This window comes from Rhinatrema bivittatum, chromosome 4, assembly GCF_901001135.1.
Source record: "Rhinatrema bivittatum chromosome 4, aRhiBiv1.1, whole genome shotgun sequence".
NCBI lineage: Eukaryota > Metazoa > Chordata > Amphibia > Gymnophiona > Rhinatrematidae > Rhinatrema > Rhinatrema bivittatum.
The window spans coordinates 217,652,418-217,670,711 of NC_042618.1; the positions used below are offsets into that span (position 1 = coordinate 217,652,418).

The window sequence follows — 18,294 nt, forward strand, 5'->3', positions numbered from 1 at the left end:
GCGTTTTGTAACATCTGAAGAGGCTTTAAGGAGTTGTCTGGAAGGCCGTGGAGAAGTGAATTACAATAATCGATTTTTGAGAAAATGATTGATTGTAAAACTGACCTAAAATCGTGGAAATGGAGGAGGGGTCTTAACCTTTTTAAGACTTGGAGTTTAAAGTAGCATGGGAGAGGGGAAACATGGAAGAGGGGAGATAGTGAGACATTGCATGGGTGTTTTGTTAGGTGTTTCCCATCTTCTGTCATGGGGAGGTTGCAGGTATGTTCTGTTTTCGGGGTGTGCACTCTCACAGGCCAAGCATGGGGTCAGATGTACTGAGCATTTTTCCCTATAAGACACAGAATGGGAAAACCCTATAGTACATCAGCCCCCATGGAGAGAAAAATGGCCTCAGTAAAGGAAATGAGGGAAGCTGTCTATATTAATGCGAGGTGATAACCTACTACAACAACAACTTGTTATCTCTTTCGGGTCCTGCTAGTATTTGTATTTGTCCTGCGGGCTGGATCACATGAGACAGACTGAGAAAATAATAAAACTAACAGTATCTTTTGTGAAACAATGACAAGCTATATTTTCTGTACAATATATATATACACAAAGCAGGTGCTTTTGAGAACACCTGAGACAAATTACAAAACAGATCATCAACACCTGAGATGCTGAATCGTTCTCTCTGGTCAGCAGCAGTCTCTTCCCTCCCACCTTGCATCTGTATACTTTTATCCTTCATTTGCACATGCCCACAACAATCCTGAAGTTTGCCAACTACTGATAGAAAAAAACTTTCCCGCGTGTGTTCTTTAAGATGGCAGACATCTTGTCCTTTTTTGCTTACACTACTCCTGATTGCCATATGGCAACCACTCCCTAACACAGGGGTCAGGAACCTTTTTGGCTGAGAGAGCCATAAACGCCACATATTTTAAAATGTAATTCCATGAGAGCCATACAATATGTTTAAAACTAAATACAAGTAAATGTGTGCATTTTATGTAAGATCACACTTTTAAAGTACAATAAGTCTCTGAAAATATTACACCAGGCCTTAAGACACCAATACATCTCCTATTAGGAAAACGGACCAAGTCAGGCTGCTATAGAGTCCTACACAGAAACTACACGCCAGCAGAAAACCTCACCTGAATCACGTGCTGTCCCTCACCTAACATAGAATAAAGAGACCAAAACGCATAACAAGAAGCATGCAGACAAAAACTGAATTGGAAACTGCAACAAGCCAGAGTCTCTGTATGCAGTGTAACAAAGGAAAAAAGAAACATCACACATCCTTATAAAACAAATCAAGAAATATAAAATCATCAGCAGTAAAACTGTACTAACAAAAAGAACATATTTCGAAACAGCTGATGAGTGGAATATCCAATAATTAAAAACTCATATAAAACATTTCCAGATACCAACAAAATATTTCAAAATAGCAGACACAAAGATCCAGTAATGAAAAATAATAAGGATACAAAAATTTTTTGCTCTGCATACCTGGGAACGTTTGATATCCAGGTGTCCTGAGATTGTTCTGAATTAGCAGGAGGTGGGGTGGTTTGCTTGGAACTTTCTCCTCTCTCAGTCACATACCAGCGCTCTCTCTCACACTGGCTCTCAATGACACACCTATACACACATGCTCTCAGTCACTCACATATACAAATGTTTTTTCTCTCTCACTTATATAGGCTCTTAATTACACATTTACACACATGCTGTCTATCTTTTCACGCTTACACACACACAGGCTTTCAATCACATAAATACATGCTGTCTTTTTCTCTCACACACAGACTCTCATTCACATGCTTACAAACATGTCCTCTCTTTCTCTCATTTACACACAGGCTCTCAATCACATACTCACATGCTCCCTCACCTAAATCAGCTCTCAATCACACACAGACACACATGGTCTCTCTCTCTCATTTAAACACAGGCTCTCAATCACATACTCACATGCTCCCTCACCTAAATCAGCTCTCAATCACACAGACACACATGGTCTCTCTCTCTCATTTAAACACAGGCTCTCAATCACATACTCACATGCTCCATCACCTAAACCAGCTGTCAATCAGACACAGACACACATGATCTCTCTCTTACTTATACACACAGGCTCTTAATCATACATACACATGATCTCTCTCACACACAAAGGATCTCAATCATACACACATACTCTTTCAAACAAACAGGTTTTCAATTACAAACTTACACATACAGGTTCCCAATGGTAAACTTACATTCATGCTCTCTCTCTCACAGGCAGGATCTCAATCACAGACATACTCTCTTTCACATATACAGGCTCTCAATCATTCACATACATGCAATCTCTCACTCACACACACAGGATCTCAAACACACATGCTTGCTCGCTCATTCACTCTCTCTCTCCCCCTTCCCCCCCCCCCCGGGAACTCGCGGCAGCAGCAGCCACCTCCCAACGCTAACCTCCTTCATTTTCAGCCCTCGCGGAGGCGAAGGCGGAGTCCCATCGGCCGCGGTTGAAGATTTTCATTTTCCTCCGAGCCGCGCTGCAGTCTTCTTCCCGCGCAGGCACCCGATGCTCTCCACTTCCTCTTCCGGGCCGCGGGAAGAAGAGAGCACCGGCGTGCTCTCTTCTTCCCGCGGCCCGGAAGAGGAAGTGGAGAGCATCGGGTGCCTGCGCGGGAAGACCCGCGCAGGCACCCGATGACTCCAGCGCTGGCACCCGGCTGACACCCGATGACTCCCGCGCAGGCACCCGGATGACTCCAGTCGGCGTGCTCTCTTCTCCTCCCCCCCGCGGCCCGGAAGAGGAAGTGGTGAGCATCGGGTGCCTGCGCGGAAGAAGAGACCCCGCTAGTGTGCTCTCTTCTTCCCGCGCAGGCACCCGATGCTCTCCACTTCCTCTTCCGGGCCGCGGGGGGGGGGGGGGGAGGAGAAGAGAGCACGGTGCCGCTGACTCCAGCTGTCCTGCCGCGTTCCGCCCGGGCTGACAGCATTTTAAGCCCGGGCGGCGGAGGACCGGGGAGCAGCTGGGTCAGCGGGGAACCGCGAAGTATGGCGACACGTGTCTGCGAGCCAGATGCAGCCCTCAAAAGAGCCATATCTGGCTCGCGAGCCATGGGTTCCCGACCCCTGCCCTAACATGTTCTGCTCTGGACAGTTGCCAGATGTGACCTTGATCAAGCCAGAAGGAAAAGAATCTGTGGGTGAAGGAGGGGGAGCTGTGTGTGTCCAGGCTACTTCTAGGGAAGAAAGAGCAGGGGGCTACGCATGGCCCACAAGCTTGTGTTTTGCTATGCAGTACTCCCTGGGTGCAGAGCGATGGAGACTCCTTTCTGTGAATAAAGGGTGAGAAGACTGCAAAGCCCAAAGCATTTCTCAGTGACACAAACTACATACAAACAAATCATAACTATATGACAGTGATTTTTCTCAAAAAAGATAGAAAACTATACACAAGGTTACACACTAATACACAAGTAAACCACAGCAAGCATTATCCCCACTGACCTCATGATAGGGGAACATCTGAGTTCAGTTTTGGTGCTGTTGCTCCCAGCTGTTTAATAGATAAGACACCTGACAACTTTAGAGGAGTGTTTACTCAGGTTTCAATCAGATCCAGCTTCCCTACTCCCTCACTGCTCTAGCACCTATTGGCTCCAGTGCTTGAAATGTTTCTGCAGGTTGATTTTGAGCTGTGTCTATTCTGCTGATGTCACTTCTGACAAAATCCGATGGTAACCAGTTTTATTACATTTCCCTCAAACTAACACGGAGTGGGAACAGAAAGGGAATATAGAAGGTTTCAGAAAAATGAAGCATTTTAACATGTCAGACAGCAGAAAGAATGTTAATGTGTAAATGATCAATGACAAAGCCACTGAATTGTAACATAAAAGTAGAACATACTTTGTAGTTTTTTTTATTTAAAAAAAAAAAAAAAAACATGGCAGGAATGGTTTGGATCCCAGGATGCACTAATACAGTGGTTCTTAACCTTTTTTCAGCCGGGACACACCCGACAGATGGTTCTCACATGCATGACACGCTGAACATGTGACAGTCACGGAGCTATATGTAAACATACACTCTGCATCCACGGGGACCCCCAACAATGGATGCAGAGCAGAACTAGGGCATTACCCATAAAACTCACCATGCAAAAAAAAAGATATTCTGGTTCAGATGACATCTCAGTAAAAGCAAAACAAACTCCCTTTACTACCAGGCACAATAGCCTCCTTATGAAAAGGCAATAATTTACACTGACCTTAACCAAGTACAGAAAGACCACACACTATAAATATGGAGACAAACTGGAATGGAAAACCAAAAAAAGCCACTCTTCATGCAGTGCAAACCTGGAGAAATGGAAAGAGAAATATAGCATCTAACAATCCCAGGATCTGCAATAATGCACAGAATCTGCACAAAGTTACACCTGCATTATGGAACACAAAACAACCCTATCTATGAAAAGGCAACACTACAAATATTAAATCAGGTCCTAAAAACGAATACACCTCCTATTAGGAAAACAGAACAAGCCAAGCTGCTATAGATCCCAACACAGAAATAATTGTAAAACTGTATTAATAAATGTTTCAAAACAGCTGATGAACAGAATAAGGTCAAACAATTAAAACTCCTAAAAATTATTAAAAATTGTCCAAATATCAATAAAAATATTTCAAAACAGCAGACATCACATAATACTCAATTAAAATGGCAGTCAATCAAAAAAAATTAAGTTAAAATGCCACCTTTACTTACCCTCTCCAGCTACTCTCCTACTCCTTTCCCTTGATAGTACATACCAGGAGCAGCAGTGGCTGCTAAAGCTCTGTCCTCACTGTCCTCTTCTTTAGGGCCCACAACTAGTCACTCACGCACACACCAATTAAACCCTAATACCAGTCTCTGTCTCACACACACACCCGTCACCTCCCTGCCCAGACTCACTCACTCACACACACACACACACCCACCCCCAGTCACCTCACCTCTGTCTCTTTCCCAGGGCTGCCGCTGCCTTCTCAGCCGCACTGAAGCAGCAAACATTTATTTTAGAAAATATGCCATGGCACTCAAGCCTTTGTTCTGGCTGTCGGGATATCCCTAGTCTCCCGCAGCCTCCCCCATCTTCCTGCTTTTACGGCCGCTGGGAGCTCCAATTGCCCCATCTGTAATCAACATGGCTGAGTGCCACTTTTACTTTAATTGCGGCTCTGCCGCACTCACTGTTGCTTCGGGGGGGGGGGGGGAATCCCCGGAGCAACTGGCCTCTTCGTGCTTGCGACTTACTGCCGCTTTGGGGAATCCTTACTCTATCGCAGTTCCCTGCCACTTTGGAAGCGGGGAAATCCTGGCGCGGCTGGCCTCTTTTCTTTGTGGCTCACCTCTGTGTTTAATTTCGGCACTTCCAGCCCGTGGCGGCCACAGGGTCGGGCTTCTTCGCCGCCACGGGCCTGGACACTGCCACTCCTCCCAGCCCCCCTCAAACCACCCTGGGGCTATGAGATGCCCCCCTTATTCCTGCCCCACCGGCCAATCAGAGGCTTCTTCCCTTCTTCCTACTCCCACTGGCAGAAAGATGGGAGGAGGCTTCCGATTGGCCCGCTGGGGCAGGAAGAAGGGAGGAGGTTTCCCATTGGCCCACAGGGACAGGAAAAAGGTAAAGAGAAGTATAACTGGGGCTGTGGGACACCAGGAGCCGTGACACACCAGCTGGTGCTTGGCGACACATTGGTTGAGAATCGCTGCACTAATATATTCAAGGGTATGAATTAAAGGATTTTGGTGCACTTTCTCACTGAGGATTGGTGAAATCCTGATGTGTTCCCTGTTGTAGATTATTGAATCTTGCACATTGATGTGTTGCATGATGCCTTTAAGCCTCCTCTCATGATCTCTTGTACTAGAACTTTGTTTGAACTGAAATATATTTTCTGCTTGTGCATTATATATATCTTTGAGGTATCTGAATGCCCTTATCATATGCTCACCTCTCTGCCCTCTGCCAAGCAGATAAACATATTTAGATCCTTAATCTCAACTGGTAATGTATCTGGTGCAGACCCTGCACAATTTTGGTGTCTTCTTTGGACTGCCTTGAGAGAAGGGCATGAGACAGCCTAAATCTGAATAGATGGTATCTTACTATTTCTCCTTCTTTTCTGGTTGTTGTTAACTTAGAGCCATGGCAGCACTACTGGTGCCCAGTACTAACATCTTCAAAAGGGAAGCTTTTGATTTTGAGCAGCATTATGTCCATAATTGTAATGGCATTTCTTCTTATTCTGCTTTACATTTTGCTGTAGATGAAGCAAGACTTGGCCAGAAATGCTACTTACAGTGTGGATTGTGAAGATTATGTCCATGTAGTTGAATTTAATCCTTTTGAATCTGGTGAGGCAGGTGCTCTGATTGCATATGGTGACAACAATTACGTAATTATTGGGACCTGCAGATTCCAGGTGAGATGACCTTTTTAATACATTATGAGATCCATATTCAAAAGGTTTTCCCAGTTAACTTTCAGAGTTTCAGTTCTCCCCCATTGCTGACTGGCTAACTTCTGTTCATGCGAATTGTTGCCTGCACAGAATTTAGTCGGGTAAAGAGGCAATGTTGGGGGCAGTCCTGGGCAGCAGTTACTCTCTGGTCGGTCGGCTCTGATATTGGCCAGCTAGTTACTCAGGTCACTCTGGCCAAATAGGCCTAAAGTTAGCCAAACAACTTTGTCCTGCTAACTTTAGACTGGAAATTCAGTGGTACTTTTAGCTGTTTAAGGGCTGCTGATTATCCAGATACCTTTTCCCTGTTATCTTGTGTGCTCAGAGGATTTTTGAATATGGACCTCTGTCTTACTAAAGAAATGTTACCTTTCTGTAAAATCATTATCACAGATGTATTGTCTCAAATTTGAAGTCAAAAGGGATCTTATGTTCCAGACCTTTGAACACAGTCTTGGTGTGTATCTCTGTAATGATGGTGAAGATGCTACTCCACTTTATACCATCTTTTGGGGCTCAATAACAATCATCTAAAACTGTTTATGTTAAATTAAATTGAATGATGCAACAGATAATGAACCAATCATAAGAACATGCCATACGGGGTCAGACAAAGGGTCTATCAAGCCCAGCATCCTGTTTCCAACAGTGGCCAAACCAGGCCATAAGAACGTGGCTGTTACGATTTGTGAATCCTTGAAGGTTAACAATCTTACCTTAAGGCCAAAAGGATGGATATAGGGTGGTAAGTAAGATGGTGTCCACCCAGCCAGTGAAGGCCCACCAAGAATAGTCCAAATGCGATCCTGGGTCGAGGCAGGCAGCTAGGCAAGAGTAATCCAAGTCCGGTCTGGGTCGAGGCAGGCAGCAAGGCAAGAGAATAAACGGAGAGGCAAACCAAGGCAGGCAGCGAGACAACAGAATCCGAGCAGAGCACCAGCACAAGATAGCCTGTAGCTGAGGCGAAGTTATGCTGAAGTCGAGGCTTTTAAATACTAAAGTTCTTCCCGCGCAATTTGCCGGACTTCTGGGAATGACGTGCTTAAAGGGGGCGGAGCCTCAGCCCGAAGCACGTAGTGTGATGCCGGTGACGCTGCGCGCTGGACATGCCGAGAACCCGGGACCCTGCCGATCGTGAGTGGTAACACTGGCAAGTACCCAAAAACTGTCTATTCCATGTTCCTGTTGCTAGTAATAGCAGTGGCTATTTTCTAAGTCAACTTATTTAATAGCAGGTAATGGACTTCTCCTCCAAGAACTTATCCAATCCTTTTTTAAACCCAGCTACACTAACTGCACTAACCACATCCCCTGGCAACAAATTCCAGAGATTAATTGTGCGTTGAGTGAAAAAGAACTTTCTCTGATTAGTCTTAAATGTGCTACATGCTAATTTCATGGAGTGCCCCCTAGTCTTTCTATTATCTGAAAGAGTAAATAACCGATCCACATCTACTTGTTCTAGACCTCTCATGATTTTAAACACCTCTATCATATCCCGCCTCGGCCATCTCTTCTTCAAGCTGAAAAGTCCTAACCTCTTTAATCTTTCCTCATAGGGGAGCTGTTCCATTCCCTTTATCATATTGGTCACCCTTTAGCTGTGATCAAAGACACAGTTGGCTTGTACAGTGGTCGATGATGTCACAAAAACATGTATTACTGTTACAGTTAAGCCAAAACAGCCACAGTAGGATTTAAATGTCTGAAAAGATATTTAACTCCTACAACATGCCATTTGCTTATGGCTAAAAAGAAAACTGTAGCCATTAAATGTAAGAGGATGAGTCTCCATAACTTAAGCTGGCTTCATAACCAGGACACCTCCTTTTCATTTATAATCTGTGCGACTAAATCTATCTATTCAACGTATATAGCTCTGTCTTGTTAGCTCTTCCTATCTATGAATTCACCTATCCTTGGAAGGTTTATGCTTGAAATTGCTGTCTCTTGAATTCTTTACTTTCTGTGAGTTTGTAGCCTATGTCTGCTTGTTTTCTCTTTTTTTTTTTTTTTTTCTCAAATGAAAAAAAAATCCTGAAATGAACAAGTAACCCCTTAGAATTACCAGTATCCGTGGAGTGAATAGAATGGCTTATCTGTCCCCCCTGCCCCTTTTTTTTTTTTTTTTTTAAGGTATTAAATCTTTTTAATAAGATACCTTTTTTTGTAGGAGTACTGTATCAAGATTTTGACTTTTTAAGAATTTGAAGTACTGTGTTGTTGTGGGTTTTTTTTTTGTTTGTTTGTTTTTTAAGCCTTGTTCAGTCCAAACAAATATACTTGGGAGGTTTTTGACAGGTGAGGCAGCAGTGTTTTTGATCCCAGCTGGGGCCTGGAAGGAGGTAATAGTGTCTGGCTCCAGTCATGTAATAGATGTGGGAAAGTAGAGAAGAGTGCAAGAGCTAAGGAAAGAAGAGAAGACTGAAAAGGGCGAGAATAGCCAAGTGAGGTGGGGGGGGGGGGTGGGGAGAGAGAGAGGAGAGGGCTGTAGGAGGAAACTGTAGAATGGGAGAGAGGACTGCACCTGGGCAGGATGGAGGGGGAGAGCAAGAGGGTTGCATGAAGGTAAAGTGGGAGTGTCTATTTGTCACAGAAGAAATATAATTACTTTATACTCCCCATCCCGATCCTCCCACCCAAAACAAATTATTGAAGGTGAGGGGAGTATATGGTATTTTGTCCCTGGTGCGTTAAGTCTTGGAGGAATTTTAGAATCTCTGAATACATAACTAAGGATGGCGGAGAGGAGCAGCTACCCAGAGCGCAAAGTCCATCAGGAGGATGTAAAAACGACTGAAGAGCAAATGAGTGCCACTCTTTCTACCATCCAGGTTCAGGATAGACGGCTGAAAATCAGGGCCAGAGTGCAAATATGCTCTTATGCCCCAGGTATTGAATTGCCCAGTTATGGTTCTGCCTGAATATAATTAAATATTTTTGTTGTCTGTATAGAGCAAGTCAACTTAACTGTTAGATTACCCGTGTAATAACTTCTGTGACCACATTATGTTTATGTAACAGTTCCTACACTGACCTCTGTTTCACGTCACCAATCCACTCCTGCTCCTTCCCAAATAAGAAATTTGAATTTCCAAAACCAATTAAAATATTGAAACCCCACAAGATGGAATTTTCAGATTTCAATTACGTTTGTCAAGATGATTGACGTAGAAAAAATGAACTTCTGGAAGAAATAACACTCCCAATGCATCTTATAATCCAAGCCGCTCAGGAGAAGCCGAATCCTTTTTTCTTTTTTTTTTCTTTTTTTTTTTGTTTTCCTGTAGAAATTATGTGCTCCTGGGCTTCAATCCAGTTAATGGTGTCTGCTGGAGTGGTGAAAAAGTATGCATGACCCGAGCCCGGCGCGCGCTGCCTGTTCCATCCGAGGTCGCTCCGAAATCGGAGCGGCCTTGGAGGGAACTTTCCTTCTGCCTCCCCTCCCCCCCTACCTTTGTTGGCAGATTTACGCCTGCCAAAAGCAGGCGTAAATCTGCGCGCGTCAGCGAGCTGCTGGCGTGCCATCACCCGACCCGGGGGCTGGTCCGGAGGCCTCGACTACGCCCCCGGGCCGGTGCCATGCCCCTGGTCCCGCCCCCTCCCGCCCCTTTTACGAAGCCCCGGGACTTACGGTCTCAGTAAGGTGTGGAGAATTCATGAAGAGAGGAGGAGAGGAGGGGAGGAGAGGAGAGGAGAGGCTGATCCTCTCCTCTCAATGCTCCCACTGGATTGTGAAAGAGATGCTCCAGATGAGGTTTGAACTCACAATCTCAGCATAACCCATAATCGATACTGCTCTATAAAACTGCATGCTATTCAATTGCACCACTGGACCCAGTTGTTTTGAAATATTTTTTTTTACTATCATTTTACAATTATTTTTATATTTCTTGATTTTATTGTTTAATATTTTATGAGGAATGGTGATGTTTCTATTTTTCCATTGTTGCTCTGCATAAAGAATCTAGTTTGTTGTGTTTCCAGTTCAGTTTTTGTCTGCACGTTTCTGTTTTATATTTTATGGTCGTTTTATGCTGTATTTGGTGAGGGTCTATCTGTGTTCTGCATATGTATGTGATTTGAGGTGTAAGGTATTCTGCTCATGTGTAGGTTCTGTGTAGAGATAGATAGCAGTCTGGTTTGTTCTGTTTTCCTAATAGGATGTGTATTGTTTTGAGGCCTGGTATTTTTAGGGCATTGTTGCCTTTTCATCAGTAAGGTATTTTAGTGCTGTCTTGATATGGGAGGTTTACTATGTTGTAATTGTAATTCCATCTACTCATGGCTTTCTGAGGACCAAGCCCACACCCAACATGTTTTACAATAGGCTGGATACACTATTAGTTCCAAGTGTCTTTTTTTTTTTTTTTGCAGGGTTTTCTAGTTGGCACCATAACAGTGCATGTAAATATAATATAATATACATGCCATTGTGATATTTCTACCTCAAAAGACTATACTCTGCCCTTTTTCATGTAAGATCTTTTATTATAAATTCATAAGTTTTTTAACTGAGTGTGGGGTGGGGGGAGGGGAGGATATAAAGCTTTAAGATTCCTTTAGGGTGCCTTGTCTGGACCTGATTGGAAAACCAATCCAAATCAAGTATTGGAAAAAAAAACCCAGAGCAAGGAGGGGGTAGCACAGAATTTGTTTGTTTGCACAAGGTAGCAAAAAAGCTGGCAAGGGCCCTGTCTCTCTCTCTTTCTTAAGACGAGGTGTTTTATGTGGAAAGCATCTCTCTGTCTGTCTGGTTAGTGTTCTTGCATGTTTTCCTTCTACACTCTACAACTGTACTTTCACTGTGAAAATAATATTGGGGGATTTTTCCCTATTAACCTGTTTTCAGCAAAAGGTTTATAGTGCTTCTGAGTTTGCTTTCACTAGAGATCCTCCACATTAAATAAAGTTGCTAATTTTTAGCACCTCTGAGATCGGTGGAAAAGCTAGAGGTGGGTGAAATAATCAGTCACGTGGTGATGATCTGAACTTTATAAACTGGGATAAAAATGACAAAGACTCCAAAGTGATTGACGGTGGTCATTTTCCCTTCATTTATAGAGTTTGTTGCTGGGATCAGGTAAATCAGAGACTGGTTTTAGGATTATTGCCCTTGTTGCTAAGGAAAACTGCTCTGATTGGCAGTTGTATCCCCATTGATCTCCAGACCATTTCCTGAATCCATCTATATTCAAAAGTCAACTTCACACTGAGCAGAGTGCACAAGTCAGAGGGGTCCTCCTTTGTTAGTTTCTACTAATATTCATTCCAACTTATCTATTATTCTGCTTTTTGGCTCTTCAAAGCAGATTACATTTAAGTACCGTAAATTTTTCCCTGTCCCGGAGGATTTCCAATCTAAGTTTTGCTACCTGAGGCAATGGGGGGGATTAAGTGACTTGCCCAAGGTCAAAAGGTGTAGTAGTGGGATATGAACACTGGTTTATATAGCCTGCTACTCCTAATGTATAATATATACACTAGTGAAGTGAAGTGTAACAGCTATAACTTTATACCTGTTACACTTTACTACCATATATATTTTTGGAATGAATTTTAAACTGGTTTGATTTTGTATGTACATACTAATTTCAATAAAAATCTAATTTGCATAACAAAAGGGTTTTGCTATCTGTTCGATTCATATATATATTAATTTACCTTTAATCCCTGTATTATGACTGTAGCATTGTTATTTGGGTACATAGGAAGAAGATGCAACAGTGGAAGGAATGCAATATAAGTTACTAAGAAAATTTCACCATGGAGTCCGAGTGGATGCCATAGCATGGAGTCCAGAAACCAGACTTGATGCTTTGCCACCAATGATAAGGTATTTTTTTGTCTCTGTGTAATTGGTCCCGTTGTGTCTATAATGCTCTTTGTAATGCACTGTTCTTGAACATATGGATTTGGATTTTGAATTTGATTGCTTTCCTTACCAAATCCAAGCTCAAGGCAAACTACCTTTCCCTGCCATAGAGGGTTTACAATCTAAGGGCCTGATTTTCCTACGGTTTTTCTCCCATTCTGTGTGTATAGAAAAATGCTTTAGTAAATAAGGTGTTACGTTTGTACCTGAGGCAGAAGAGGTTGAAGTGACTTGCCCAAGGTTACAAGGAGCGGCAGTGGGAGACGCATAATTTGAACCTTGACTTCTCTGGTTCTTAGCCTGCTGCTCTAGCCTCCAGACGTCTGTATGTGTAAGTCACAGCAGCACTGGTCTTACTTATGCATATAGAATTATGTGGTGAATCTTCAGTCACACAGTTCAGCATGTTTAACCTTGGCAGGGGCGGTTTTCTAAAAGTAAAATGCGTGCATAACCATTACTTTTCCGCATCATTCTTTATCTGTTAATGCATTGATTGATTGATACACTGCAACATTTAATTTGCTGTTTTATCACAGCTATGGAATATAATAAAATAAAAGCAGCTCTGCAATCTATTAAAAGATGGTTTGAAAACCTGGGACTCAGCTGCCTCATAGTAAGCTGTTGGAAAAATGTTGGGTAAAAAGGTATTCATGAAACAGCGTGAAGAAAAGAAATGTTGTAAAAAGCAGCCCTCATAGGTCTTGGCACTTGTGTGTAATTGGTAGGATTTTAAAGTAATACAGTCCATATGACAGTTGGGTGTGAAGCACATGGAAGAACTAAACTTTCTGAGAAGACGTCTTTAGTTTGTCTTTTCTCCTTCTGATGCTGTATAATTCTATATGGTTGAGCTATTCCTTCTTGGGAAACCACGCCAGTGGTTAAGAACTTAACAAGACACAAATACTCAGCTGCTTTAGGAGAGAGATTTTGGTGACTGGGAGCATGAGATAAGTAAAGCATTTTCCAGTGCTAGTATTATTCAATTTAACAGATACTTCTATGAGTTGCGGTGTCTTAATATGAACTGGACAACTACTGTAATTTATCACATTGCTAAAAAAAAAAACCTAGCAAGCTGGTTATCACTGATAGAAGGTATGAAGTGGTTACGTTCTTATTACTTTATAATAATTTCTTATTTGTAAAGATGCTGGAAATGTGCCAAGATACCAATAAGAGAAGTTAATAGATTTTCCTCTCAATTTTTTAAAGTTTTCATTTTTCTTTAGGTTTTGTACTGCAGCTTCTGATAGAAAGTTGAGGCTCTTCACATCAGATCTTCAGGACAAAAATGAATATAAGGTAGGAGAGGCTATAAAGGGATCTTAATTATATAATTCATTACAGCACTTAGGTACATGGTGCATGGCCATTTTTATTTAAAAAGGGTAGATGAACATTTTACCAGCTGCACTGAGCCAGAATTCACACACACACATCACTTCAGAAGGGTTCAGCAGACTCCAGAAGGCAGCAGCTAGATCCTAAACTTCAGATATAGTCACAGACAATGTCAACACCTTCTTTTTATGCAGCAGAAACTGGAATAAGCTTCCATAAAAAGTTTAATTGAAGACAGTGATTCACATCCTGATCCTTTTGCGGGCATGAGGGGGAACTCCTCCCCCTCTCCCAAGTTTGCTTTTTTAGGCTATCTTTAATGAGTATGCAAGAGATGCTTTTACATATATTGGGTCCACGAATCAGGTTGATTATATGCAAATATAGCTTGTGCGTATTCATTAAGGATAGCTTGCAAACTGTTATGGTTTAGCAGTGTTTGGGTGGATTCTTGGGTACTGTGGCAGATGACCACGCCCACGGGGAGGAGCCCCGTGGGCAGCCACAGTACTGGGCTAGACTCAGGGCGCACAAACACAGAGTTAGATCTTTTATTATACAGCTGATGTATACCACCAGAGGTGGCAGCAGTGAGATGATCCAGAGGTAGCAGTCCATGGACCCTCGGCAGAGGGAACCCGTCTCAACAAGTTGGCATAGGGAGATCCCGGTGTAGGATTCCCAGCACGGCAATGCTGTAGATGAGACAAACTGAGAATTAGATTACGCACTAGATGGTAGCTGTAAGGTTGGCTATTCCACCAGGCTGAAGTAGATAGTTACAGGCACCGAGGCAGGGAGAGCAGGTCCTCTAGGAGCAAGTACCTGATCCCAGTAAGGCACCTGAAATAAAGCAGAGGGCCCCCGAGGAGCGGGTACCCAGGTTCGAGAATACCCTGAAGGGCAGAGAGAGAGAGATCTTCCAGCGGCAGCACGGAAGCGGCAGAATAGCTTACACTGGACAAGTTCAATCCTTGCTAACTCGCAGGCCGATACAGTAAGGACGCGTAAGAAAGAGTGCGGCAGTGCCGGGTGCACCCTCGTTTGCCGCACGCACAATTTGGTTCACATACCGCTCGATACAGTATTCAAATGAAACGCAAATGCAAGCAGTGTCCAAAGTGCGTCCATGAAGTGGTAAGCGTGCGCAATCCATTTTACTGTATAGGCACTTTATACAGCGCCTATACAGTATCCTGGGTGCGCTGGTACATGTAATTTCAACTGTCATTTGAAATGTCAATCCACCAGGAAAGTGGATGGTTCTCCTACAGACCCCGCTGCCTTGAGCGCCCGGCTGGACGTCCAAGCCGGACGTCCGAGGTTGCAGCTTGGACGTCCAGCCTAGGCGCTCAAGGCAGGGGGAAGGTCCATGAACATCTGTCGGCATTGAAGCAAATACCACACACTAGTTACTCACCAAAATACTCTTTCTTCATGTGCAGCACCAGCTCCTCCTCCAGTTCCAGGGAATGACCGCACAGGCTGGAGCGTGGACTGGCCTGCGGCGGGCCGGCGCAGTCAGCCTCAGGGTCGCCCAGGGCCCCGTAGCGCGAGTCCGAGTAGCTGGAGTGAGGGCCGACGTGCGGCTGGTCGAAGCCCATGCCGATGCCGCTGTACCGGTTGCTGCTGGGCTTGCTGTCGTAGCCGGTCAGGGCGTGGCGTGCGTTCATGCGCCTTCCCGCTGCCTTGAGCGCCCAACTTGGACGTCCAGGCGGGCGCTGAAGGCAGCGGGAAGGCCCATGAATGCACGCCGTGACCTCGGACGTCCAGCCGGGCGCTCAGGTCGCGGCGTGCGTTCATGCACCTTCCCGCTGCCTTGAGCGCCCAACTTGGACGTCCAGGCGGGCTCTGAAGGCAGCAGGAAGGCCCATGAACGCACGCCGCGACCTGAGCGCCCGGCTGGACGTCCGAGGTCACGGCGTAGGGTGTGTAGGGATAGGGCCTGATACAGGAGTTCATGCCCACTGCAAGTCAGCGGCAACAAGGAGCCCAGACCCACGAGAAGGCCAGAGGAGCCCCGGAAACGGTGTCCGTTCTTCCCTACCGAACCGAAGTACTCTGAGGTTAAGCGCGGTGGTGCCAGGTTGGGTTACTTTTTTCCCCCCTTGTGTGAGAAGCATTTTTTTTCTGTGGATTGGGTTGGTTTGGGACTGGGCGGCTAAGTTCACCACACTAACGCCAGGGTCAGGGTAGGCAGTAAATTTGCAGGTTAAAGACGTGGCAAAATAGCTGGTTAAAAAGGCGATAATCTGGGCGCACGTTACTGTATCGGAGGGAATAGCTAATCCGATCATTAACATATCATATACATGCGGCGGGCAGAAAGGGATACGCGTCGATTTCAGTAAGCGGTAAGGACACATAAAACCGGATACTGAATCGCAGGTTAGACATACGCGTCCAAAATGTGCGTACAAAGCGGGTTAAAAACAGGGTAACCGCGGCCGCGCCTTATGTATCGGCCTGTCAATGAGCTAGCAAACAAGTACAGGCTAAATACCCGGATGGCGTGACGTCACTTGAGGGGGACACCCCTGAGGTTCGCGCCATAGCTGGAATAAAGACGTGGGTAGCGTGCGTGCGCGCACCCTAGGAGCCGTTCCAGGGACACTGGAGAGCGTGGCTTGCAGACGCAGCGGTAGCCATCTTCCCAAGGCTAACGGGGAGAGCAGAGAAAAAGGTGAGGCACAAGGGTCGACGCCGTCTGAGACCGACAGAAGCAACACAAACCAGATCAGCTGATGGGGACTCTGAGGATCGGGTTCAGAATTATTGTTATAAATAAAAAAAAAAAATTTGAAATTTGAAAATGAAGGGAAGAGTAGGATTGGGGGCCAAGGCCTTGCCATTGCAGCTAAATAATTAAGCCACCACCCAGTCAAAACCAGAGAGAGGTGTTTTACTGCATCCAGAGCAGATTGCCAGAAGAGCTCACTGTAGGGGAAGATTAAGGTTTGTTGTAAACCATTCATGTGTCGTAAACTTAGACCATTGGGCCTTTTGGATCATAATGGAAGGCTACAGATTTCACCTCTTGGGACTCCTATATTGCTCTCGGGGTCTGATTCAGGCAGTACCTCAAAAGGATTGCTTCACCAACAGTCTTTATTAACAAAACAACGTTTTAAACATAATGGGGCAGATTTTAAAAGCCCTACACGCATAAATCCAGCTGGATTTACGCGCGCAGGGGGGTGATGCGCATAGGTCCCAGGGCGGGGGCGTGGCCAGAGGCCTCTGTAGGGCCTCTAGGCCGGGGGATTGCGCGGTGGCACTCGGCTGGTGCGCACAACCTACGCCTGCCCAGAGGCAGGCGCAACTTGAAAAATAAAGGTCTGGGGGGCAGGTTAGGTAGGGGAAGGGAGGGAAAGGTGGGGGGGTGGGTAGAAGGAAAGTTCCCTTCGAGGCTGCTCCGATTTCTGAGCGGCCTTGGAGGGAACAGGGAAAGCTATCAGGGGCTCCCCCAGGGCTCGGCGTGCAAGGTGCACAAGTGTGCACTCCCTTGTGCGCACCGACCCCAGATTTTATAACGTGCGCGGCTGCGCTTGCATGTTATAAAATTGGGCGTAGATATTAAAATACGGCCCAATATAGATTCCTGACGTACAGATAATGCAGGAAGGAACAAACAAAGCAGCCAAGCAGGCTTCTCTTACTGAGCAAGTGAAGTGTGAGATCCCAGCAGCTCGAGCCTTTGTCACACCTAGCCCTACAGGTTAGGAAGAACATTGTGCCAGCAGAGAACTCTCTGCTGGCTACCACTTAAAACAGGTGTATTAGAAGGGAGGGTTTACCGTATTTTTCGCTCCATAAGACGCACTTTTTTTCCCCCAAAGGTGGGGGGAAAATGTATGTGCGTCTTATGGAGCGAATATAAAAAAAAAACAAACAAAAATCTAACAAACACCCCCCCCCCCCCCGACTCCCCCAAGACCTGCCGACTTAATTTCCTACAACCCCCCCCCCCCCCCCCCAAGACCTGAAATTAATTTCCTGCAACCCCCCACCCTCCTGACCCCCCCAAGACCTGCCAAACGTCCCTGGTGGTCCAGCGGGGGTCCGGGAATGATCTCCTGGGCGCGGGCCATCGGCTGCCAGTAAACAAAATGGCGCCGACGGCCCTATGCCCTCACTATGTCACTGAAACCGACCGCTGCTATTGGTCGGTCTCAGTGACATAGTGAGGGCATAGGGCCGTCGGCTGCCAGTAAACAAAATGGCGCCGACGGCCCTATGCCCTCACTATGTCACTGAGACCGACCAATAGCAGCGGTCGGTCTCAGTGACATAGTGAGGGCATAGGGCCGTCGGCGCCATTTTGTTTACTGGCAGCCGACGGCTCACGCCCAGGAGATCGTTCCCGGACCGCTCCTGGACCCCCGCTGGACCACCAGGGACGTTTGGCAGGTCTTGGGGGGTCAGGAGGGTGGGGGGTTGCAGGAAATTAATTCGGCAGGTCTTGGGGGGTCAGGGGGGTGGAGGTTGTTAATTTAAAGGGTTGGGATGGGGGGGGGGGTTTGGGGGTTCCCACAGAAAGAA

General features: G+C 45.4%; 1 protein-coding gene across 3 annotated transcripts in view; it reads left to right on the forward strand.

The window, feature by feature from the left end:
* The window catches only part of NUP37 (nucleoporin 37), a 62,306-nt gene that overhangs the window by 3,872 nt on the left and 40,140 nt on the right, over window positions 1-18,294 (forward strand). For 2 of the 3 annotated variants that reach the window (XM_029599697.1, XM_029599698.1), the window contains 3 exons: window positions 6,333-6,488; window positions 12,239-12,363; window positions 13,641-13,713. In XM_029599697.1, coding sequence (XP_029455557.1) covers window positions 6,333-6,488; window positions 12,239-12,363; window positions 13,641-13,713 — 354 coding nt within the window. The remainder of the gene's footprint in view (window positions 1-6,332; window positions 6,489-12,238; window positions 12,364-13,640; window positions 13,714-18,294) is intronic. The other variant, XM_029599699.1, reaches the window with a different exon arrangement.